This window comes from Coregonus lavaretus (genome assembly GCF_964263955.1).
Source record: "Coregonus lavaretus genome assembly, chromosome: 40".
Lineage (NCBI taxonomy): Eukaryota > Metazoa > Chordata > Actinopteri > Salmoniformes > Salmonidae > Coregonus > Coregonus lavaretus.
The window spans coordinates 8,607,529-8,634,816 of NC_140027.1; the positions used below are offsets into that span (position 1 = coordinate 8,607,529).

The 27,288-nt window shown below is 43.6% G+C and overlaps 1 protein-coding gene across 1 annotated transcript in view; it reads left to right on the forward strand.

The window, feature by feature from the left end:
* The first annotated feature begins 1,539 nt into the window (after positions 1-1,539).
* The window catches only part of LOC311113684 (homeobox protein Meis1-like), a 33,513-nt gene continuing 7,764 nt past the window's right edge, over positions 1,540-27,288 (forward strand). Inside the window, exons 1-8 of the mRNA XM_084156983.1 lie at positions 1,540-1,751; positions 2,650-2,791; positions 3,004-3,054; positions 3,448-3,498; positions 4,040-4,186; positions 6,454-6,565; positions 10,851-11,002; positions 20,120-20,196. Coding sequence (XP_084013109.1) covers positions 1,558-1,751; positions 2,650-2,791; positions 3,004-3,054; positions 3,448-3,498; positions 4,040-4,186; positions 6,454-6,565; positions 10,851-11,002; positions 20,120-20,196 — 926 coding nt within the window. The 5' untranslated portion in view covers positions 1,540-1,557. The remainder of the gene's footprint in view (positions 1,752-2,649; positions 2,792-3,003; positions 3,055-3,447; positions 3,499-4,039; positions 4,187-6,453; positions 6,566-10,850; positions 11,003-20,119; positions 20,197-27,288) is intronic.

A 27,288-nucleotide genomic window follows, 5' to 3' on the forward strand; every position in this document is an offset into this window, starting at 1 on the left:
ATCTGGCAACCATCCTCTCTGGAGAGACGAGTACAGTATTCTTAATCTTGCATTTGGAGTTAGGTGTTTATTTTCCCTCAGCCCTGGCCTCGTAGAAGACGTTTAGAGTCCGATTGGAATCGGCTAGAGTGACAGGCCGATGGCGCAACGGGTGCGTATTGACAGAACTTTTAGCAATGGCAATAAAGCTACAATTGAGACGTGGCTGATTACTGTGCGCAATTTTCCATTTGTATGGCACAACAAGCAGGCAGCTAGGCAATAAGATAGTGTTTCAGCCCTTTGGTAGAGCTATAAGTTGTTATATATACCCCTGCTACATGCTAGCCTACTATTCAGCATTTGAACGTGTGTGAGTACAATAAACAATTGCATTTTCATATTGTCTAAAGAACTATAGACTGCAGACTGCAAACTTCATCACATAATTCATTTTACCCAACTATTATGACATGTGTTTTGATATTCTGCATTTCGTAAACGCCGCATCCATCTTTGGGGGTCCAGTGTTTAATGTAGGCTATAACCAAGTTGTTACACATCAACTTAAAAGATTTACATAAAAAACATGATGTAAGTTTGGTAACAATAACATGGACGACATTTCACAAATGTTTTGTGTGTATGCAATATCAGTCTTTACATATATGAAAATTATGTAGAGAATGTTCGCTTTGGGTTTAGTTTGTTGATATCTGTCCTTTTCAACATTTCATAATATTTTACATTCTTATTTGATATATGACATACAAATAAATCAATTCAACATTTAGTGTAAAAAATATGTGATTACTTAAAAACGTTCTCAACATATACTCGAAATAGTTTAGATAGGCCATGTAGCCATGCATGAACAATTAGCCTATCTAAAATGCATCTGTCATTTTTTAAAGTTTCTTTAAGCTATTAGTTTTGTCAAGATAAACAAAACAATATTTTATTTCTTTGAAATATCAGCAAGAATACAGACTGAAAAGTGTAGACATTTGTGATATTGTTTTGTCTAAGCTAGACCCTGTTGTTCTAATCGGCTGAAAGAATTAAGCCTACCAAAAACGTTTGAAAGTTTTAGACACATAAAGGTTAACTGCCTTTTCACAACGTTTTAAAATGTTAATGATCCAACGAATCCACAAACAATGAACATTTGCCATTGATATTCAATTAGATGATCAACATAGGCTTTTATTGCCACTAATATTATTCCTACCACTAAACATACCATAGGCTACTATTAGCACCATATACCTAACACATTAGCACTTATTTTATATACTAATTTAGTAGGCCTAGATGTATTTGATATTATTAGTATAGACTGCCAACAACATCATTCTAGCTATTTTACTATTGTTATTAATACATTTTTCTTGTTATTAGTCTTTATAATTCGTTTTTATTGTCAGTATCATTACATTATAACTTTTAGTATAGCTATTATCAACACAGGCCTTCATTCAAAATTAGGAGAGGTAGCACAACAGTGTCATTGGTTATTATTTTAGAACATTCTCTATATTTCACTTTTGACAGTATGAAGACCTTCCCCATTATGGAATGGACGGAGTAGGGCTGCCCTCGACTATGTACGGGGACCCTCATGCAGCGCGCTCCATGCAGGCGGTTCACCTGAACCACGGGCCCCAGTTCCACTCGCACCAGTACCCGCACTCAACACACGCCAGTGCCATACCGCCCAGTATGGGCTCCGTCAACGACGCTATAAAAAGAGACAAAGATGCCATTTATGGGTACGTTTATTTTACTGCCAACGTAAAGTGTATAGCCATTGGGGATATTAACCACCACAAATGTGAGCGATGAAAGTTTAAGAGAGAGGGAGGCTTTGGGAAATTCTCGCTAATTAGAACCTCTTCTGTGTTCGGTCATTACGCATGGTGCTATATAGGCTTGTTTAAACATTGTATATCTGTTTTGAAATGTTAAATTATGACATTGTCCCCTGAGATTTCGAAAAGATGCATAGGCTACGTTTGCATTTGGCTTTCAGTCTAAATATGATGTTATTTTGCATTGACAAAATTCATGATTTGGATGTAGCCTATTGTTTAACAGGGGACAGTGGTTGAGTTAGATAACCTAACTCCCAAAATGTTTGTAAATCCAACTCTCAGAATTAAACAATTCTACATCAAACACATTCTCAAACTGCCCTGCCTACTTCACAATAATGTATAGGCAGCGATGTTTATATTTGTGTGCCATACTATAAGCCTATTTTCAGGGCAAATGTAATAGTCTAATACTCTATTGTAAAGCTCATAATGTAATCCCACTGAAGAATATGGTGTTATTTCGTTGTCCTAAAATGTTGAATCGTGTTCTAAATAAGGCACTCGAGGGCTGAGGTTGCCATACGACCAGTTATGCCTATATGACCAACTATTTTCATGCAGTAGGACTAGGCCTACTTTTATATAATTATTGTGCTGTTACATTTCTGAATGTTTTATTAGTGCAGTATTTATTCAACTTGCAACTGAAAACAGAAGGCAATGTGATTGATAGTCGATGTAACCTACTTTCTTAGTTTAGTTATTATTATGTTATTATTATGTTATTAGTTATACCGACTCGCAAACTTTCCAAGGCGGCGTATAGTGTTAATGTCCTCTCTCTTCCTTTTAGGCACCCCCTTTTCCCACTTCTAGCACTGATTTTTGAAAAATGTGAATTAGCAACTTGCACACCAAGAGAAACTGGGGTCGCTGGAGGCGACGTGTGTTCCTCCGAGTCTTTCAATGAGGATATAGCAGTATTTTCAAAACAGGTTAGACATATCTGTTTACTTGTTTTGGTGAAGTTCAAATTCGTTCAAATTCTAATATTTTAGGGTAAATAACTGTTGTGCATATTTACATGTTGTGTAATTCTGAATTGTGAAAACGTTGTAAGCAAAGCAGTCCCATGCATGTGAACACCATGGTTAGCAATGATGTACGACGCTCAGTAAAGAGTGAACTTGTAACACTTTTGTTTCAGATTCGATCAGAGAAGCCTATATTTTCATCAAATCCGGAAATTGATAATTTGGTAAGAACTCACTTGCTTTAGGTTATTCACAAGAACAGTATCGAACAGTTGGCCTATGAATACATGCATTCATTGTCTACAGTAGCCGACACTTTAGTGTGAATTTGACTTTATCACAGTCCTTGTTATTAATGATGTCATAACAGATACACGTTTGTGTAATCGTTTTCTGTCAAAACGATTTTCTTGTCATAAAGTTTGTTTGCTTTCATGCTAATTATTTTCATAATGTTGATCCTGATCCATTTTGCCCACACGTTATTAATGGACGTGCGCGTGCAAACACACGCACACGCACGCACACACACACGCACACACACACACAATATTAATAATAATGTAATGCTCGAAAATGTGAATAAAAATGTTTTAATGCTAACCCTTTCCTCCTAGATGATACAAGCAATTCAAGTATTACGGTTTCATCTGCTCGAGCTGGAGAAGGTAGATATACTCATAACCATCTCATGCACTGTGTGACTGATAGGCCTGGTGCTGTAAAAATCTTTGATATTTTATCGCAATCGATTGCGATGATGAATAGCATTAGGCTATAACTTCGTAGTAGAGGTGTAATAGTGGTGGTAGTATAGTTGGTTGCCCAAATAACATTTTTATGTTATGGAGTTGATAATGTTGCCATTGACGAATGCGCTTGAAAAATATTAGGCGAGAGCGTTTATATAATAGTCGCCATATTGCTCATGTTAGGCCTATATTGCAACTTTCATTAGTTCAATTATATAAAAAAAAGTAAGAAAAAAAAGTAATCATTCGTTTTTCTACAATTAATGTCAAATGTATGTAATGTAATGTAGTTCTGCTATTTTTGAAGCCAATTTGCTTGAATCGTAACTTAGGCCTGTCACAAGGGCAAGGGATAGGCAATTCTTTATAATATCACTCATTACCACCATCTACATTTTATTTTTTAGGGCTTTCCCATAGGGTATAGTGTTCACTCCGTTTTGATACATGTTTGCAGGTACACGAGCTATGCGATAATTTCTGTAATCGATACATCAGCTGCTTGAAAGGAAAAATGCCCATTGATTTGGTCATAGACGACAGGGACGGTGGAAATAAATCTGACAGTGAAGATTTTACAAGATCGTCTGGGCCTCTTGATCAGGTAAGCTCTTGCCTATCACATGCGTATTAATACAATTGTCGTCTATTAAGTGCATTTGAATTGTAGGCCTATACAGAGAACACGTCGCACGCGTTTTATGCTGTCTAGATAGTTTTATCAAAATAGATAGGCCTATGGAAAAAATATAATTTAGGAAATTGTTGGCCTCCTCTTAGTGATATAGATTGATAAGTGACTTTAAAATAAATCAAATATCAAATGTAGGCCTACCATTTGACAAAATGACAATGAGAACAAAGTGTATATTCCATTTAATTTCCAAGCATAATAAATGGTTTCTACTTTTTTCTGACATGACCATTAACATGTTTTGGAAAAAACTTGTTTGAAGCAAGGATCCCGGTAAACAATTGCTTGGCTTTTATTATATTACTTCATGATTAAATGCTTCGAGGGACTATGGGAAACATTTTAATTGTTATTATGCAATTTTATGGTGTTTTATGTGTAAATTATGTTCATTGTGCTGCATGTGCTCGAAAAAGATACCGTTGACCAAAAAAGGGGCAAGAGGTGAAGAGTCAAGTCTTCTCCTTTTTCGTGTGAATGCAATCAAGCCAGTTTTGAAGTCATGTTGCACCACCCTTTAAGCAAGGCTTTAGGAATATGGAATCCCTTCCTCCAAGTGCCATGTCAGCCACACAGCGACTTGTTAACCATTTAACCCTTTATTTACCAAAGCAACGAGCATCAATTCAGGCAGCTTAGTGGAGTGTCAAATGGCGCACAACTCATATGTCTCGGTGTTTAGTTTCAAACACCCTCCCTAACCTATATCATCCTGTTGTTGAGATGTTCTGAGTGTCCCATTCACTTTACTTCAGGGTTCCAAGCTCTGTATTATAAAATAGTCCTATATCCAAGCTGTATTCTAGTGTGAATCAATCTACTATATATCACAAATTAATATATAGCCCATTCAGCCCTCTCACTTCCATCCAGTAGTACTTCGATCACATCTGCTGATTTGCACTTTGATAGCCTTCGTTGATTGTGCTGTCACCTGCCAGAGTATTTTTATTATTATCGATCAATCATCATGATCAATGATAAGCGCGGGTCCCCTGGGTCTTATAAGCACTGTTTATTTATACTATTGATTAAACAAGTTGTGTGGCTCAGTTGGTAAGAGCGTGGTGCTAGCAACACCTGTCGTAGGCTCGATTCCCACTGGGGTTGCATATACTCAAATGTAAGTCGCTTTGGATAAAAGGGTCTGCTAAATGGGATACATTATGAAGTAGCACATTAAAGTGTAGCCCCTTGATGTGGAGGTCAACCCAATAACCTGTCCCACCAGCCTTCACTCTCCCACCCATATGTCCATGCATGGTACAGCACCCGCCCGACATACACCCTACCTTGCAGGCACTTTGTCCCCACACCTCTAGCCCAATAGTGTAACATTTTCACACTTAATTCCACACTTAATTTCTCTTCTCAAGTGGGGCTGTATAGGGAGTACCTAACACTGGTTATGGGTGAATAGTGGGAGGTGGTGACGGTGTTGTGTGTGTGTGTGTGTGTGAATGTGTACATGTTCGAGTGCATGTGTGTGTGTGTGTCTCGGTACTTGAAACCCTCCGTCTCTCGGGAGTGGTTCCATTCTGATTGAACAAATCTCTTCAGTCCTATACTCACTCCCCCTCTTCCATCCCCCTTGCTAGTTTCGTTGGGAACTCCTCTTGTTGGAGTTGGCCATCGCAGCTTTAACCATTTGTGTTCTGAGCATATGTTCTAGATTACCACAGCCTGACGGCATTCTCTTGGTATGCAGCGTAATACATTATATATTTTGTTCCTTTTTTTCCTTCCCAAAGAGGACTTATTATTAGTCATTTGCTGGTCAAAAACGATTAGGAATAAATGGGTATGCATTCTGACCTGGAGTTAGCAATGAGTTAGCCACGATGCACCGCCAACTGAGGGGAGTAGCTAGTCAGTGTGGACAGGGCTGTTTGGCTGTGTGTTTGGAATGACTACAGGCTATTTCTCCTTTTCCCCACATGATATGTACTGCGTATGATATGGATATGATATGTAAGGAAACTAAGAATGTGGCTTTCGTGCCGACATACCTTTGGGTCTCCATCCATAACTCTTTTAATCAGTCGGCCGTGGATTATTCTCTATGACTAACTTCACTTAAAGCCCTTGGTTTCTATATGACACATAGACCATTGACACGTTCTCTGTGGTAAATTGTAGCTTCTTGGCTGACTGTCGGTGTCATGTCATCCAATCAGATCTCGTGGAGCAGAGACCACGATGACACAGCGTCAGTTCGCTCGGCGGGGACGCCCGGGCCCTCCAGTGGGGGACACACGTCACACAGTGGGGACAACAACAGTGAAGAAGGTAAGGATTCACTGAAAGGTAAGATAACTGGATAGGTGTCCATCATTATTGCTTTTGTCTTTCAAGTATACTTTCATATCAGTAGGAGGAACGAGGAAGCTATTTTTGAGTTTTGGGACAGATCAGATTCACTTACAGGTAAAAATACTAGAAAGGTGTCCACCATTATCGCGTTCGCCTATCAGGTACTTTCAGATTAGTGGGACAGTGTTGGCACTGATTCGATGTCAAGCCAATGAGTGAGTGTCACGTGTTGGCGAGTTTGGATTGGATGTGATGTTGAATAGAAAGAGAGACAGCAGAGAGAAAGAGAGAGTGAATGATGAGGGTTGACAGAAAAATGTGAATGCGGAGCTCAGACTGGGACTGGATCTGGAAGAAAGGGCGCATTATGTTCTAGTCGACTGAGCGACGATTTATATACCAGCCTCTGCGCCTCTTTTATTTGGACATGGGGAAAGAGTAATAACAGAGAGCAGTACACACACACACACACACACACACACACACACACACACACACACACACACACACACACACACACACACACACACACACACACACACACACACACACACACACACACACACACACACACACACACACACACACACACACACACACACACACACACACACACACACACACACACACACACACACACACACACACACACCCCACACACATTCGATGCTAGGCTATCTCCTAATGGTTGGGGTAGAAGAAGACCAAAAGGGACTCTCTCTCCTCTCCCATTGGCCGTCTTTATGAGCAGGGATCTGGGTTCGTGGACTCCCGCCACACTGTCCAAATAGTTTCAATCAGATGTGTATCACCTATTACCAGGGCCATTTGCAAAGTGCCGTTTGTGTGCCAAGTGCAACAAGTGCTCAGGGGTTTTGTTATCTCCCGCATACATTTGCAGTTTAGCACCGCCACGGGTGGACTGCTTTGGGGATATCTGTGTGTTTTAACTCCCAAACACAAATACAGTCACACTGCCAGAACACTAGGCCCAGAACACAAACACCCCTAATGCCCTTTTTATTCCCCATTTGGATGGTTGGGGAATTGTGGCTCCTTCAAGGGAAGTATTTGACAGAAACATATTGGTTGAGCTTCTGTTGGATAGTGGATTCTTGGTTGATCCATATTGGGGGATGTAGTCCAGTGATACCTTTACACTGGTTCCTTGCATCTCCTAGATAGGCCAGAGAAGCTACCATTGGATAGTCATGGTTTTCAGACTTTTCAGGAAAAACCTGATGCATACCTGAGGAGGGATTTGTTATCTCCCACTTTAACTGTAGGGAGGGGAGGTGTAAGTGCCGGGAAAAAGAGGGAGGAAGAAAGAAACCAGAGGGAAAGCTGGTAAATAATGTCCCAAAGAAGGCAAACCGTTTCAATGACTTAGTTCATCGCTATGGTGATGTCTGCAGTTTGGTCAGACATTTAACTTCTGTTCATTTGAACTTGCTGGTAGCCAATAGAGAATGTCCATCCAAGACAAGTAGTCAATTCATCTCAATCTTTCCTTTGTGTATTGTCTGTGTTTTGTTGTCCATGGTTGCTTGAAGTTATCACAGACCTGAGCAAAGGGCCATTCTTCACAGACCCTTGGATTGGCCGGCAATGGTCACATGGCTGCCTCGCTCCTATAGGGAAGTGTGTCTTGCAAGAAATGACCAATGGTGGAAGCGTGGTGCAAAATAAAAGGTCCTCTCTCCTCCCAGGCCCCTTTCACCAGACCATGGCCAATAACATTTTCTGCAAACACTTCTGAAAAGTTCAGCAATTGAGCAGGCCAGCAGCTGCTGCGAGCGCCGAGCTTTGACAGCGTGACTTATAATGTTTGCGTGAAAAGTGCACGTTTTTGTGCCTCTTAATCTTGATGCTGGAAGAGAAAGGAGCAAGCAGCGATATTGAACGGTAAAAGAGAAAAGGGTGAGAATGGAATGAGGGCAACGGGAATAAAAGAAAGAGGAGGGAGAGAGAGTGAAAGAGGGTGAGCAATGAACCCTTTGGTTTGGTGTGGGCACGGTCAAGGCTGCATAACTACAGCTGAGCTGACTTCATGTTCAGAGTTTTTTTCGGGGCACCGAATTCCTTTGTATGGCCTCACTCCTTCACTGGAAGCCAGACAGGAAAGCCGAGAGTAGCAGCAACTTCCCATGCCACTACCACTTTCTCCGGACCTCCCTAAGTCACTGAATCGCTTTGCTCCTTCCTTCGTCTTTTCACACAAGCCCCCTTCACAGTCACACATAGCTGGATGTAGAGGACGAGGAGTTGACATGTGCAGCTCTAGTCACTGTAGGGCATTTCACAAGAGACCTATCCTCCCCCTGTCTCCACCCAGTACACAGGTTGTCGCTGTGAAGCTCGGAGCTGTCACAAACCATTAGCAGGTTGGGCCCAAAGTCACCCCGGCGGTGGAGTATCTCTCCTCGTGGCGTTGGACTAGAGAACACTGTCGCAACGCGGTGCAGTGCTAATGATGCCGAGAGCTTGTTTATGGACTTTTATGATTATTTTCACCTTCTCAGACTCTTGTCGGTCCCCGTAGAATCTCACCTCTGTTTTGGCAGCAGAGGTAATGGCAGGAGAAGCCTAAGCGAAGTCAACCGCCAAGCTAGTGAAATCACCACTGGTATTATACTAATGTGGTCGGTAGCTGCCATATGCCTGCTCTGCTCGGCTTTAACTGACTGTCTCTAACCTTGCCCGTTGCTGTTAAAAGGGGGGGGGGGAAATAAATGAAAATGAACCTCATTACAGGGCAGAAGAGGTGCAATAAAAGGACTGGCTCAGACGTTTCTCTGGCACTTGACGAAAATACTGCATACGGCATGATTGGTAATTGCATTTTGTGGAGGAGAGGTTAGCAGTTAGTGAGGGCTTTGCTAAAGATGAAGTTGACGTAATGTTGGATCGAAGGAAGTCTTGTCCCAGATCTGTTGTGCTGTCTTGCCAACTCCTATGATAGAGTTGGCAAGACAGTGCAGAGAGGTCTAGGGCCAGGCTACCTTCAATCCAGCATTTCTTCCAGTTCATCTTTAGCAAAGCCCCCGCTGTGCCCCAGACAATGACCATAGGAGTTGGCAAGGCAGCACAAACAGATCGGAGACCAGGCTAGATCGAAGGAGCATTCACATCCAATGAGACATCTTGGATTACGAACCCAGGGCCAGCAGTGTAGCGCTCCCGGCCAGATGGGAGCTGATTAAACATAGAAGACAAACTTTAGCGGAAAAAACAGCGAGAGGAACAAACTGGGTATTAAATCATTGGCTGGTTTTGGACTACATCTGCATCCCAAATGGCACCCTATTCCTTACATAGTGCAGCACTAGGGACCCTGGTCAAAAGTAGTGCACTATGTAGAGAATAGGATGCCATTTGGGATGCACACTAGGTCTGTGATATCTTGGAGATGTACTGTATGGATTTTGGGGGTGGATAGATGGTGCTCTGGGTAGGTCATATCAAATCCACAGTACAGTGAGTCAGAGAGTCTTTACAAAATAAAATAAAATGTTCTGGGGAGGGTTGGTGCATCGCGTGTACAGTAGATTCGTTCAACGCTCTCTTCTGATAAATATGTGAAGGTTTCTTGGATGACGATGTTAATGAGTCAATCGTCAGAAATGTAGAGAGAAATATATTTTTCACCAGATCCATCCATATTTCAGCGTTTAGAGCTTTCTCCTCGCATTCTGAAAGACTGTAGCAGTAACTCTAATGCGGCATCCTACAGTTTGATCAATATATTCAGAGCAGTGATAAAACTGTGTAAAAAGGGTAGAATTCCTGAAGAAAAAATGATCCGTTGCTGTCTTTTGCCCAGGATGCTGTAGCAGAATTCTCTCCTTTTGGTTGAAAACATTTCTGTTTTAATGCACCAACAAAACACATTCAGCTAAACAAGGCCAGGAAAGCACGATCGCTGGCTAATCATGTACAATTTTAAAATATTCCTTCCACAACCCAGAGGAGCTATGTTGAAAGGTTAGAATTCCTGAAGCAAAATGAGCAGTTGTTGACTGTTGTCCAAGGGAAGATAGCAGGTTACCATGTTGTAGCAGAATGGTCCGTCGTTATCCCTCCATAACCCGGCGAAATTGTGTCAAGAAATTACGTTTCTGAAGTTAAACGAGCAGTTGCTGTCTGTTTGTCCAAGAGGAGATAGTCGGTTGCCAGATTGGAGCCGAAATGTCCCAAACCCCCCTCCTTAGCTCCCCATGGAACCAGCCACCCACACTAACTGTTGCCTTTGTTTGGACAGGTGACTGCATGGACAACGGGGTGGCCTCTCCCAGCACTGGGGACGACGACGACCCTGACAAGGAAAAGAGGGATCGTCACAACAAGAAGCGAGGGATCTTCCCTAAAGTGGCCACCAATATCATGAGGGCATGGCTCTTCCAGCACTTGACGGTGAGTAGAGTGGTGGATCACCGGTGGATCACCATTACACTTCTTAGAAGCCAAGCAGTGAGACCTCGATACCGGCGGCCATTTTGAGCTCCATGTTATGCCCTTTAGCCTCAGTTACGCCCCAGGTATGTCATGTCACCTCAAGACTCTTTATGGGTGTTTAGGGTTGTTGTGACAAGTCTGAAATGTAGCGATGAGGGAGGGGCTTTTCCACTGCTGCCTAGCAGGTTTATGAGGATTTGGCTGTTGAAATGACTTTTGAAATGACCACCGAAGTTGCCAAACTGAACCACGCATGCGGGTGTGTACGTGTGTGTTTGTTTGACTAGGCATGTCAAAGCTATAGTGAGAATTATTTTGTAGATAACTTCTCCCTAACTCTCCTGTCAGTCGCTACGAGTGAAGTGAGTTGTGAGAAAAGACTTTGGTTAACATTCACACCATCCAATAGAGCTAGAACGAGGTAGCAGTAAAAAGGGAGGCCATATTCTCTGTGTCCATAGTCTCACGGATACAGACTGTTAAAGGGAGACATATCTGACAGACACGGACAGATCTGATTTACAGCTTTGGCCAAAGCTAGCAAGCTAGTCAATTGGCCAGCAGGCCTCTGAGAGAGACACACTGAGAGGATTTTGCTATGCAGGCATTTTCCCCCCTTTTCCTGTCCGGGCTCCATACAAGGAGAGGCTAAATCAGGATGTCTCGATGGGGGTCAAGGTGGCTGCCAGGACCTACCACTGAACCTGGGGGTAGATGCAGCCTGCAGCAGATGGGATGTGGGAGAGAGGGAGGAGAGATAACCCAGGTAGAGAGAGAGAGGGAGGAGAGATAACCCAGGCAGAGAGAGAGAGGGAGGAAGAGAGGGAGAGAGAGTTGACCATAGACATTCCCAGGTTCTCTGGAGAGTAAAATGTTGGTGTGTGTGTGCATTGTCAGTTAAGTGGTATTTAGAACTACACTGCTCAAAAAAATAAAGGGAACACTAAAATAACACATCCTAGATCTGAATGAATGAAATAATCTTATTAAATACTTTTTTCTTTACATAGTTGAATGTGCTGACAACAAAATCACACAAAAATTATCAATGGAAATCAAATTTATCAACCCATGGAGGTCTGGATTTGGAGTCACCCTCAAAATTAAAGTGGAACACCACACTACAGGCTGATCCAACTTTGATGTAATGTCCTTAAAACAAGTCAAAATGAGGCTCAGTAGTGTGTGTGGCCTCCACGTGCATGTATGACCTCCCTACAACGCCTGGGCATGCTCCTGATGAGGTGGCGGATGGTCTCCTGAGGGATCTCCTCCCAGACCTGGACTAAAGCATCCGCCAACTCCTGGACAGTCTATGGTGCAACGTGGCGTTGGTGGATGGAGCGAGACATGATGTCCCAGATGTCCCAGTGCTCAATTGGATTCAGGTCTGGGGAACGGGCAGGCCAGTCCATAGCATCAATGCCTTCCTCTTGCAGGAACTGCTGACACACTCCAGCCACATGAGGTCTAGCATTGTCTTGCATTAGGAGGAACCCAGGGCCAACCACACCAGCATATGGTCTCACAAGGGGTCTGAGGATCTCATCTCGGTACCTAATGGCAGTCAGGCTACCTCTGGCGAGCACATGGAGGGCTGTGCGGCCCCCCAAAGAAAAGCCACCCCACACCATGACTGACCCACCGCCAAACCGGTCATGCTGGAGGATGTTGCAGGCAGCAGAACGTTCTCCACGGCATCTCCAGACTCTGTCACGTCTGTCACGTGCTCAGTGTGAACCTGCTTTCATCTGTGAAGAGCACAGGGCGCCAGTGGCGAATTTGCCAATCTTGGTGTTCTCTGGCAAATGCCAAACGTCCTGCACGGTGTTGGGCTGTAAGCACAACCCCCACCTGTGGACGTCGGGCCCTCATACCACCCTCATGGAGTCTGTTTCTGACCATTTGAGCAGACACATGCACATTTGTGGCCTGCTGGAGGTCATTTTGCAGGGCTCTGGCAGTGCTCCTCCTGCACCTCCTTACACAAAGGCGGAGGTAGCAGTCTTGCTGCTGGGTTGTTGCCCTCCTACGGCCTCCTCCACGTCTCCTGATGTACTGGCCTGTCTCCTGGTAGCGCCTCTATGCTCTGGACACTACGCTGACAGACACAGCAAACCTTCTTGCCACAGCTCGCATTGATGTGCCATCCTGGATGAGCTGCACTACCTGAGCCACTTGTGTAGGTTGTAGACTCCGTCTCATGATACCACTAGAGTGAAAGCACCGCCAGCATTCAAAAGTGACCAAAACATCAGCCAGGAAGCATAGGAACTGAGAAGTGGTCTGTGGTCACCATCTGCAAAACCAGTCCTTTATTGGGGGTGTCTTGCTAATTGCCTATAATTTCCACCTGTTGTCTATTCCATTTGCACAACAGCATGTGACATTTATTGTCAATCAGTGTTGCTTCCTAAGTGGACAGTTTGATTTCACAGAAGTGTGATTGACTTGGAGTTACATTGTGTTGTTTAAGTGTTCCCTTTATTTTTTTGAGCAGTGTATGAGCACAGTATCTTCCATTTCCACCGTATCGATTCTCAACGACTAAGTAAATGTTTATGCATGTGGTCTAGCAAGCTGGCTGCGTGTGTGTGTGTGTGTACCACGAATCCTGGTGAGAAATGGGGCGGCACTGTCGCCCCTCCAGCAGGGAACCACAGGTCTTTTCTTTCTCTCTTCACTCACTCACACAAATGGTATTTTCCTTTTTAATTTATCAAGAAATGAGTGGTAAACGAAAGCCATTGCCCAGAAAAGCCCAAAGGAGACCCTGACTGCATCCCAAATGAAACCCCATTCCCTATACAGTGCACTACCTATAACCAGGGCCCATAGGGCTCTGATCAAAAGTAGTGCACTATGTAGGGAATAGGGTGCCATTTAGGAAACAACCCCTCTGCTTGTTTTCTGCACACGGGGCTCCCCAATGAAAAGGTCATTATGTGATAGGGTAATGGGACGAAACCCAGGCCTGCAGATTGTTGCCATGCCCACTGCATTGTGGGAGGTTCCACTGGGATTGGCGGGTCGTTACCACGGTGAGGGGGGTAGGAGGCAGGGTGAGGAGCGACGGAGGGGGAAGGGGTTAGCAAGCTCCCGCCCTCATTTTTTATTTATTAATTATATTTATGTCTCCCTCTTAGTTGTGCACAGAATATTAAAGCCTGCGAGTGAGAGGGGAGCCACAGCTTGTAAAAGAGAAACCACAACAGAACGTGCTGTTTTCTTCACATGTTTTCGCTTCTCTTTTTACAAAGTGTTTCATGTAAAAAACAAAAATCAACTGGAAGCCATAATCCCTGTTAATGCAATTAGAGGCTAATTTGCCACCCTCTTGCTCACAGATGTGCTGTAATAATAACGTGTGCTCCAGCCCTGCATGCACATTCTACCCAAACCTGAGCAGAAACGGGTGGGAAAGAAGTTGTACTGGGTCGCTAAGTGTACTGTAACTTTGTTTATTGAAGTTGGGTTTGAATAAATGACAAGTTACCTGTAATTAGAAAACACCCACATCTGTGAGTTACGGAATGCTTTGGTTACACAGAGGTGAAGAGAACTTCTGAACTGGCAAACTGCTCAGTTAGACAAGTAGGGTGGAGATGGCCTAATTCCCGAACCTTAGAGTGCCCATAACCCAGAGTACCTTAGAGTACCCATAACCCAGAGTACCTTAGATAACCCAGAGTACCTTAGAGTGCACATAACCCATGCAATGTAGAAACATTTCTATCCTGCTTTCCTGTCCTCTGGAAAAAGGAATGCCTTCCTAAGCAGAAAAAAGAGGAGTCTGGCTAGCGTTTCACAGGAAGCCCCTGGAATGACCTCATCCCCTCTCGCCCCAGGATCATCAAAGGTCAAAGTTTGACAGGTCATTTGAACCCATTCGTCATTGGTTGTTTATTGCCAGAGCCCCCTTGGATGTTGACGCACCAGTCACCCATGGCAAACTGTGGTGTGCCACACAGCAGCCTATACCCTGGCAGGAATCCCTGTCCCATGCCAACGGCCGCCAGCCAACCCCATCCCCCTCCCTGTTCCCCCTCCCCCATCTACCCAGAGGCACATTTATAATGCAGTCTTGCCCTGATGTCATTAGATCTGGGACATGAAATGATACAAATAAAATTTTTACTATGGCCTGACTGGTCTCTCCTGCCCCCCCCCCAAAAGTCCCAGACTTCTCAAGCTTGTCCCCATACACACTGTGTATTTACTGTCCTCCCCCCCACCCCTAACCCCCCCCCCCCCCCCCCCATGTACGTGTGACGAATCCATCCATCCATATTCATATTTGTAAATTAAATTTAGTCCCGGGACCTACGGTTCCTGATTATTCCTTAATTCTATCCAAGCAAGCACTCAGAATCTTTGGCGCCACCCAATTAAAGAATAAAGAACATTACACATGGTGTATAATCGCGTCTCGGCCTCTTGGACTAAAAATATGACCCTCCCTTTTTAGCTGAATGCGCCCCTTTGTTGGGGCAGCAATATCTGAAGTTCTTCTTGCCACTGTTTTTAAACCTTTCTTTTAGTTCCTCTTTGTTCTCGATGCCCATTTGAGTTATTTGAGTTCCAGGGAAACATTTGGAAGTAATGAGAAGACGAGTATTGGAGTCAGTGGCAATCCAATTACGTACATAGTGCACTACTAGCCCATAGGGCTTTGGTCAAAAGTAATGCATTATGTAGGGAATAGGGTGCCATTTGAGACTGATACAAAGAAGGGAGGGGCAGAAAGAAGGGGCAGCCAAACAGGGTCTTTTTAGGAGACCTGTGGGGCATCTGTTCATTTATCCAATGCTGGCGCCCCATTGTGTCAGGGGACGGTCTTCGTTCTTTCTCTGGGTCCCTCACCCTGCAGTGAAAACATCATCCATTACCTTTTTGACAGGCCCCCAGGGTACCCCAGGGGCTTGGGACTCAGTGCCCAGCGGGGGTCGCTTTTATTGACCTCCCAGAAATCCAGCATGTGGTCACATACATCACTGGCTCTGGCCTTTTTCTCTGACAAGGTAAATGGGCAGTGTTTAGATCCGAAAAGATAATGAAGTGAGGAGAAGAGGGCCGATGGACGGAGGAGACTGGCAGATGGCAGTACACAGTGAATGGGGGAAAGTGGACACAGGTTCAAGTTTTAGCCAAGTTTGATTGGGGGTGCGCTGGAGATGAGTTCAGCAGTTATACCTGACTCGTTGGTGCTGCATGGTGTTGCTCTGCAATTCATGTTTGGGAGCAGCGATACTTTGAGCTGGAATTTGTTTGTTTCTTATTTTGTCTTGATTGCTTTTCCCTATAGCAGCTGGACACACGTAGGATGTGTGTGGCCTGTTGCATTTTTTTTGGAGTGTCCCTCTCCTTACCCTTGCCAAAATGCCACAAACGGCTAACAAATCTGAGTTTGTTAAGAGCACTGGATATTGAAGGCTTTGTGAAGTTTAGCATTTAGCCTTACACTGTAGTTCAATTGCATCCCATCTAAAGCTAGGGATCTCTCCAGGGATGTAGTGTTAAATAAAGGTGGGTGAACTCTGCAGATCGTGATGACAAAAATAAAGTTTAAAAAGCGTAATTTACCGGAATAGATACTTAAGTTTGGTTCAGATTCAGTACATTTACCCTCCACTACGTCCCCGGTCCTCTCACCTCTTGCCTGTCCTCCTCAGCTGTATCAGGTTGTGGGCACGGCGGACCGACCGCCCTCGGAGTGGCTCTTCACTCCAAATGAGGAGTAATTACAACCTCCTAACAGGTTTACTGGTCCAGTAAACAACATAATCACCCTCCCAAAACTTCTCCTGATTTGGCCCGGGCTGATCACTCAGTCGTGAACTCAAAGAGCTCACAGCTCAAACCCCCATTTGCTCACAGCAACCCTTCCCTCCAACCAGCAGGTGTGGAACAGAGTGGCAAGCCCCCCTGCCTCCCCTCTTACCCCATAGCCGTGAAATGCCACGTATTCTGTTACTGCCGTTTACTAATGAGATTGGTCAGTAGTAGGAACTCCCACTCATTAGAGGCCCTTGTTTGGGGGGGGGGGGTGGTTGACGCGCTACATCGCTGGGGCTATCAGCAGAGGAATCTAACCTGGGGCTTTGGGCCCTGTTTAAGGCCTTCGCCTGCCTGCCTGCCTGCCTGGCTGGATGGCTGGCTGCTAGGTGGGAGGCTGGTGGTAGACTGGTTCAGCTGGCCTGTCACCACCTAGGCTGCCTCACAACCCACAGCCCAGCGGCAGCCACTTAGTGGTCGACACCAGGCCAGGCAGGGCCCACTATGTGAGTTGTAGTGTAGTGTGTTGTAGGAGGGTGGAAGAGTGTATGATGTGTGTGTGTGTGTGTACAGTATGTCCATGTGTGTATGTATGAGTGCGTACATGCATCCGTGCATACTCACACATGTGCATGTGTGTTTACACCCCTCCAACCAACACCCCTCCAACACTCACTCTCTCGCTAGTTTGAGAGAAAAGCACCCTTTCCATTTGATGTGTTCAGACCTGCCTGCTAGGATCGGCCTGGTTGATGACGCTTCCCTCTGTTGCTGTTAATGTGGTGCTGAAAGAGATGGCGACGGGGTGTTCCCCTCGGAGTGGTCAGGCCGGCTGGAAGTGGAGAGGGAGAGGGAGGGAAACTGTTGACTGTTGATAGTCTCAGTATCTGATGCTAACAGTTGAAAACAAGTGACATTCATTTTCAGGTAGAGTCAATTGTGTTAAAAGGTAAAACAAGTTATATTCATTTTCAGGTAGAGTCAGTTGTTTGGAATTCTAAGCCAAGTTAGGCTCATTTTCAGGTTAGTTGTTTGGAATCTAAGCCAAGTTACATACATTTTCAGGTTAGTTGTTTGACAGCTAAGCCTTAGCGCAGCTCTGTTGCCACCAGGTATTTGTGTTGATCTGCACTACTTTGTTGCTGTTGGTGTCCTCTGTCTCCTTGGAGATTTGGCGTCAGTTAGCCATTCACCTGGAGGGCATGGTTTCATTCTGTCCCAGCATGCTAGAGCGCAGTCCTTGCTTGAGCATGGAGTGGCTGCTAGCTGGCGGCAGATCTGTGTTGCCACTCATGTCAGAGTGCTCTGAGTATAATTTTCCTATAGGCACAGATCTAGGATCAGCTTTAAATGCTATAATCCTAACGTAAACCTTTATAGTGAAAAATCACAAACTGACCTTGGATCAGCGTTGAGAGGCAACTTTATCTTTCTCGTGTCAGAGCCAAGGGTCATGTCCAGTAGGGAGAAAACTTTTGAAACAGATCAAAAAGGGGAGGTACTGAACTGAACTTGTCCAATAGGAACACATATTTTAAGGTTTTGGTTGCAAAGCGTTTCGTGTACCCTACTGAACAGGACGAAGGCCTCAGTGCTGATTACAGGGTTGGAGATGGCCCGGCATTAACTCTGGGGCGGTTAGCTCTGGATCGGTTAGAGCCGCAAGTCCTTGCTAACAGGATTATAATTCATAATGAGCGGGTGGGTCGGGATTAGGTCCCAGAGTGGAATCTCTGAAATTAGGCCTGAGGTTACCAGCCTTTCCTATGTGTGTGTGTGTGTGTGTGTGTGTGTGTGTGTGTGTGTGTGTGTGTGTGTGTGTGTGTGTGTGTGTGTGTGCGCGTGTGCGCGTGAGTATGTGTGCACGTTTGTGCATGTGTGTGTGCATGTGTGTGACTGTGCTGTCACTTTTGTGTTCTGGGAAAATGTTATGGTATCTTAACTTGTTTTCCCTTATGAATGTCATTGTAGAGATTGGTTCAAGGCGAGTTAAATTCACTGGTATGTTGGTTGTTTGATGGTCTGTCATGATGGTGTCAGCATTTTGACTTTGATGTAAACAGTTCTGTTATGATTCCTACAAGGGGTCATAAAAATTCTAGTTCGCTCCAGGACAATGTGAACATCAAAGAGTTTGTGTCCCTGGGTTTTTTCAAACTTTCTCATAAATGTTTTGCTGCTATTTATCCTTCTCTTAGTTGATAGAATTATCCACGTTATTCAGGAACAAAGGGCACTGGGAGGAACATGGAACGTAGCCGGCAGACAGCGAGGGACAATTTGATGAGGCGACACTGAGATAATAACTTTCTGTGGCGAATTAGACTCAGTTTAGGCCAATTACCTACAATCAAATCACATGGAAAAAAGAGGGCGAGGCAGCCATTACCAATTGATTCATCGGTGGGAAAAAAAACTCAATAACATCAAAGACCCTCTCCCTGTCGCCACAGAAAACGGATGTGGTAGATAAATATTCTCCAGGTGAAAGCGTGTCATTTCTAGCTTTGTGACTGTGTGGAATTGGCCTGCGGGTGTTTGGCGTCTCAGATGGTTTGAACTGGTCACAGTGGAGGTCTGATTTCTAATGTTAAATAGCATTAGATGTTATGAACCGTTGGGACAGTAGAAATCTGCTCTGAATCCAAAGTTTGACCTCCTTTCCTATATCCTAGCTCCCTTATTCTCACTGACTTGAGAGGTCTGGGGATGGTTGAAAGCCATAAGCTTGGTTTAGTTACTGACATAGTGCTCGCCGATCCATTTCTTTTAGTTCAGGGAGTAGGAGGGGAAAGTAAATAGAAACGGGAGCGCTGTTAAATGCATTGGGATTCTTCCCGTGTGACTTACACTCCCATCTCTACACACACACGCGCACTCACGCACACACGCCTGTATCTATATCCCACCACTACAAAGAGAACCAGCTCAACCTACTCGAGGGCATATCAGGAGCTTTTGTGTGTGTATGTGCAAAGCACCAGTAGCACCCCTAATTAATGTAGCTGTTTCTCCACTCGGCTAAACTCTTTAATTGGCTCACACACACACTCACATTCACACTCATATATACACACACACACACCATTAATTATGCTCCATTTCATATTGCCCTAATGAGTCTTTGGAGCCACACCTCCGTTTGTGTTTGTTCACGCTAATTAGCCGGCGCTGCTTTTAAGCTAGCACAGCCACAACAACACAAACAACACAAAAGCCGTTTTCTGTTTTTGTTTTCTTTCAGTTACTATTTCCTTTATATTCATGTGTTCTTTCTTTCTCTTTTTCTCGTTGAAACAGCATCCTTACCCTTCGGAAGAGCAGAAGAAACAACTGGCCCAGGACACAGGGTTAACGATCCTACAAGTCAACAATTGGTGAGTTGTATTGGGGTTGTTTGGTGTCTGCATGTGTTTACATGGAAGTAATACTTGAATGCATTCAGTTGTACAACTGACTAGGTATACCCCGTTCCCTTATTTCCCTTATAATACTTAGGCTGCGTCCCAAATGGCACCCTATTCCCCATAGGGCTCTAGTCAAAAGTAGTGCACTATATAGGGAATAGGGTGCTGTTTGGGATGCAGCCTTAGTTAGTTTACCCTACCCCAGGCAACCTAGGTCTAATGATTTGAATGATTAATTCCTCTGGGAACACCTAACTGAAAATATCCCCCTTACAGTCGGTTGGCTTCAGTTAATTGGAATGAGAGGAAACCTGTAGAATAGTTCCAGTGGTGCGGGGTGCATTTACTACATTATTTACTAATCTGAATGAAACTAGGACATTTCACTGTACTTTGATCTATTTTATGAATAAATATCAACAGTTATTAACGAAGAATGAGGTAATAGCCTGCAAGGTGTTTTATTCTGGCTGGTTATGGAGGCAAAACATAGACAAGAATGATGATTCAATCACTCTATGAGAAATCTCAATCTTCACATGTACTGATGTACAGACATCCTAGCCAACTGAACCCTAGCCTAGGCAAATATATGCAGCAATATACATTAGCAAATACAGAATACAGAAAATGCAATCAATGGTTTATGGTATAACTCTACACCATTCCAACTACTGTTTAGCCTTTGCTATATGCATGCACTATGCACAGTATTTCCCTATATGCATCTGTCAAAAGGAATACTCACAGAACAATGCCTCTGTCAATCCTATAGCTATTGTATTCAGTAATAATTTGCCTATGAACCGGAGTTATACTGTTAGCACTGTGGCGGTTTGCCCGAGTTGGAAGTCCACTGTGTGCAGCTCACCCTGCACTATCAGCTCAAACATAAATATCACTGTCATGTCTACCTCTGATAAGCCTCCCAGTAAAGCAATAAAAACAATCACGAATCCCAGAAAAGTGCTTTAAATAGCCCACATTAACATATGTAGCCTACTCCAACGGCATTCATCACTGTTGCAGTTTTTCATGTATATTAATACTTTTTTTATTACAATATGTATTGTTTTTATTTCAGTCAATGGTCATGCTGGTCCCCCTATGGTCATTCCACCCCACCACACCCCTCAACAGCCTTTACTCTGCCTCCACCCCAATGGACATGTATTTATTCATCACTGCTACAGTTGTTATTATGTATATAGGGCTATTTCTATTTCTATTGTTGTTTTTTTATTACCATTTTCATTATTTTATTTCACTTAGTCCTGCGTGTTGGAGCTCGAAGCCTAAGATTTCCACTGTACCCTCCAATCACACCTGCAACCCTGTATATGTGACTGTTAAACACTCTGAATCTGAATCTGAAACAAGGTTCATGAAATCAATAACTTGCTAGTAACAGATAACATTCATAAACTGACTATCTCTGAAACTCACTTAGATAATACATTTGATTATACAGTGGTAGCAATACATGGTTTCAACATCTTCAGAAGAGACAGGAATGCCAATGGTGGAGGTGTTGCCATTTATGTTCAGAGTCATATTCCTGTAAAGCTTAGAGAGGATCTCATGTCAAATGCTGTTGAAGTAATATGGCAACAGGCTCACCTGCCTCACCTAAAGCCCATTCTTGTGGGAAGCTGCTATAGACCACCAAGTGCTAACAGTCAGTATCTAGATAATATGTGAGAAATGCTTGATAATGTATGTGATCTCAACAGAGATCAATTTTTTGGGTGACTGGCTTTCATCAAGCTGTCCATTCAAGAAAAATATTCAAACTGTAGCCAGTGCCTGGATCCTGGTTCAGGTTATCAGTCAACCTACCAGGGTATTTACAAACATCACAGGAATGAAATCATCCATATGTATTAATCACATCTTTACTAATGCTGCAGAAATCTGCTCTGAAGCAGTATCCAAATCCATCAGATGTAGTGATCATAATATAGTAGCCATATCTAGGAAAACCAAAGTTCCAAAGGCTGGGCCTAATATAGTGTACAAGAGATCATACAATATGTTTTGTAGTGATTCCTATGTTAAAGATGTAAAGAATATTTGCTGTGTAATGAGGAGTAACCAGACACTGCACTTGACACATTTAAGAAATAGCTTATTCCAGTTACTAATAAGCATGCACCCATTAAGAAAATGACTGTAAAAACTGTTAAATCCCTGTGGATTGATGAGGAATTGAAAAATAGTATGGTTGACAGGGATGAGGCTAAAGGAATGACAAATAAGTCTGGCTGCACAGCCGATTGGCAAACGTACTGTAAATGGAGAAATCATGTGACTAAACTGAACAAAAAGAAGAAGAAACTGTACTATGAAACAAAGATAAATGATATAAAGAATGATAGTAAAAAGCTTTGGAGCACCTTCAATGAAATTTTGGGCGAAAATGCGAACTTGGCTCCATCATTCATTGAATCAGATGGCTCATTCATCACAAAACCCACTGATATCGCCAACTACTTTAATGATTTTTTCATTGGCAAGATTAGTAAATTTAGGCATGACATGCCAACTACAAATTCTGAACCTACACACCCATGCATAACTGACCAAATTATGAAAGACAACTATTGTCTTTTTTTATTCCATTAAGTGAGTGTGGAAGAGGTGAAAAAAGTATTGTTGTCTAGCAACAATGACAAACCACCTGGGTCTGACAACTTGGATGGAAAATTACTGAGGATGATAGTGGACTATATTGCCACTCCTATTTGCCATCTCTTCAATCTAAGCCTACAGCAAAGTGTGTGCCCTCAGGCCTTGAGGGAAGAAAAAATCATTCCACTAACAAGAATAACAAAGCACCCTTTTTCTGGCTCAAACAGCCGACCAATCAGTCTGTTACCAACCCTTAGTAAACTTTTGGAAGAAATGGTGTTTGACCAGATACAATGCTATTTCCCAGTAAAATGAACAACAGAAGGGCATTCGACATGTACAGCACTTACACAAATGACTGATGATTGGCTGAGAGAAATGTATAATATAAAGATTGTGGGAGCTGTTTTGTAAGACTTCAGTGCAGCTTTTTACATTATCAATCATAATCTGCTGCTGGAAAAACGTATGTGTTATGGATTTACATCCCCTGCTATATTGTGGATCGAGAGTTACCTGTCTAACAAAACACAGATGGTGTTCTTTAATGGAAGCCTCTCCCAACACAATCCAAGTAGAGTCAGGCATTCCCCGGGGCAGCTGTCTAGGCCCATTACTTTTTAAAATCTTTACTAATGACCTGCCACTGTCTCTGAGTAAAGCCTGTGTGTCTAAGTATGCTGATGACTCAAAACTATACACATCAGCTACCACAGCAAGTGAAATCATTGCAACACTTAACAAAGAGCTACAGTCAGTTTCAGAATGGGTGGCAAGAAATAAGTTAGTCCTACATATTTCAAACACTAAAAGCATTGTATTTGGGACAAATCATTCACTAAACCCTAAACCTCAACTAAATATTGTAATGAATAATGTGGAAATTGAGGAAGTTGAGGAGACTAAACTGCTTGGAGTAACCCTGGATTGTAAACTGTCATGGTCAAAACATAAGATGGGGAGAGGTCTGTCCATAATAAAGTATTATTCTGCCTTTTTAACAATGCTATCAACAAGGCAGGTCCTACAAGCCCTAGTTTTGTCGCACCTGGACTACTGTCCAGTCATGTGGTCAGGTACCACAAAGAGGGACTTACAATTGGCCCAGAACAGGGCAGCACGGCTGGCCCTTAAATGTACACGGAGAGCTAACATTAATAATATGCATGTCAATTTCTCCTGGCTCAAAGTAGAGGAGAGATTGACTTCATCACTACGTGTATTTGTGAGAAGTATTGACATGTTGAATGCACTGAGCTGTCTGTTTAAACTACTAGCACACAGCTCAGACACCCATGCATACCCCACAAGACATGCCACCAGAGGTCTATTCACAGTCCCCAAGTCCAGGACAGACTATTGGAGGCGCACAGCACTAAATAGAGCCATGACTACATGGAACTCTATTCCACATCAAGTAACTCATGTAAGCAGTAGAATCTGCTTAAAAAACAGATAAAAATCCACCTTATGGAACAGCGGGGACTGTGAAGAGAGACACACACACAGGCACAGACACACGCATACACACACACACACGATAACATACGCACTATACACACACGTACACATGGATTTTGTGTTGTAGATATGTGGTAGTAGAGTAGTGGCCTGAGGGCACACACTTGTGAAATCTGTAGTGAAATATAATGTAATGTTTTTAATTGTATATAACTGCCTTAATTTTGCTGGAACCCAGGAAGAGTAGCTGCTGCCTTGGCAACAGCTAATGGGGATCCATAATAAATACAAATACAAATACATGTGCCACAAAGATCAGGTCTGAAATATCAAAATTGCTTTTCCCTGAATAGTGGGGTAATGACTAGCAAAAACGAGTGAAGATGGCCCGCGGTGTGCCAACCTGCCATGGTTATTGGGCGGAAGCTAATGGCTCACACAGAGAGAACAGGTGCTGTAGCCAGGTAGAGAGGAGAACCCAGCGTGTTCCTGCACACTCAGCTGCAATCAGCACTTATGCCTGCCTGGGTCCTGTTCAGTCGGGCACACAGTAGAAAAATGTCTTACAACGGAAAACGAAAATCTGCATTGTTATTGGACAGTTCACGGTAGTACCTTCCCGTTTCACTCTGTTTCAAAACTCATACAGAAAGGACATGTGCTGTAGCCAGGTAGAGAGGAGAGCCCAGCGTGTTGCTAGTGCACACTCAGCTACACACTTTTCCTCTTTCAAAGACGGTGAGGTCGTGAAAAATTGTGTGTGTTCCACATGGCACCCTATTTCCTATATAGTGAACTACTTTTGACCAGTGCCCCAAACACTACTTTTGACCAGTGCTCCATAGGCCCTGGTCAAAAGTAGTGCACTATATAGGGAATAGGGTGTCATTAGGGACGCAGGCAGGATAGGCTCTCAAGGGATTTCGTTAGCTGCTCAACCTAGCATGCAGGTAGTGGTACCACACGGGCCCCATGGGAATCAGGGGTGTGAGAGAGGTGGGGTGGGGAATGGAGGGAGAGGAAGAATATGGCGAGGGGCAGATAGGATGCTTGCACATTCTGGATGGGGGGTGAGGGGTGGTGTATGGGAAATATTGTTTCATTTGATGGAGATTGATGACTTCTGCTGCTATTAGTGTAGCAGCAATGCTAATATTGTGTCAACTATTATTCGTCTGTTACCGTGGTAACTTGGCTAACGAGCTGATTTTCAGAGGGATTCCAGGGTTTTCTCTTGTATAATGCTGAGAAATACAAGTGAATTCGCAAGTTTAGCCAACTTTGCTTTCAGAAAACGGCAAATGAGGCCTTCTTGTTGGTGTCTCTCCCATATATGCTTTTAAATGGACTTGTGCGCGCATGTGTGTGTGTCTGTCTTTGTGTGTGTGTGTGTGTGTGTGTGTGTGTGTGTGTGTGTGTACGTATATGTCTGTATTTCTATGTTCTACCAGAATGTGTGTGTGTCTGTCTGTGTGTGGAGAGGTGGCGGGTTCACAGTTTAGTTGTAATGGAAACACTCCTCTGAGTTTGGCGAGAGGTGCCCACCGAGGGGTGTAAGGGGGGTAATGGGGAGGGGGGTTTAGTAATGAGGTAATGGCCGCCCACTGTTCAACAACAGAGCCTAATGTTGCCATGGGGAGTTGTGGGCGACCCCCGCGTATGTCCTCTTCGTTAAAAGCACCAACCTTTGAATCAGACACATAAACGTGCACAAAAACACACACACAGACACATGCATGTATGCACGTATGCACGTATGTATGTGTACAAGCACGCTGGCACACATGCGCACGCACACACACACAAGTACTCTTGGAATTTCCGGCTGCGGTGGAACGTTACAGATATTCCAGCAGTGTGTGTAGGAATTCAGAGCCGTTTGGCCTCTCAACTCAGCGGCTGGCACTGATGTTTTTTCTATGTCCTCTCTGGATCTTATTAATCTAAATCAGTGGTGGAAAAAGTACTCAATTGTCATACTTGAGTTAAAGTCAAGATACCTTAATAGAAAATGACTGAAGTGAAAGTGGAAGTCACCCAGTTAAATACTACTTGAGTAAAAGTCTAAAAGTATTTGGTTAAAAATATACTGAAGTATCAAAAGTAAAAGTATAAATCATTTCAAATTCTATATAATGTATTAAGCAAACCAGGCGGCACCATTTTCTTGTTTTTTATTATTATGGATATCTAGGGGTACACTCCAACACTCCAACATAATTTACAAACAAAGCATGTGTGTTTAGTGAGTCCACCAGATCAGCGGCAGACCCCCTGGTTCGATTCCAGGCTGTATCACAACCGGCTGTGATTGGCAGTCCCATAGGGTGGCGCACAATTGGCCCAGCATCGTCCGGGTTTGGCCGGTGTAGGCCGTCATTGTAAATAAGAATTTGTTCTTAACTGACTTGCCTAGTTAAATAAAGGTAAAATAAAAAATAATTTCAAAATGTAACGAGTACTTTTGGGTATCAGGGAAAATAATGTATGGAGTAAAAAGTACATTATTTTCTTTAGGAATGTAGTGAAGTAAAAGTAAATAGAAAAGTATAGTACTGATATCACAAAATCTACTTAAGTAGTACTTTAAAGTACTTTTATTTAAGTACTTTACACCACTGATCTAAATGGAGCAGCAGTACAGTCCATTTCCTTGACATACACATGCATTGTTCAATTCACATTGCTGTTAGTGCTTTGAACATACTGTACATGCATGGGCTCGTTTGTCAGTCACATACTAAGTGCAGTAGGATAGGTTGCGGAGAGGTTGTGGAGAGGGTGCCGAAGCATTTAAGTTCCCCCCCCCCCCCACCTCATAACAGGGCCATGTGCTGATTGGAACAGGTGAGGGGGGGGGGGGGGGGGGATGTCAATAGCATTTTCACGGCAAACAGCTGGACTGGTTTATTTAAACACACCCAGGGGCGGGCATGCAATGGGGGAGTTGGGGGGGACCAAGGGGGAGGG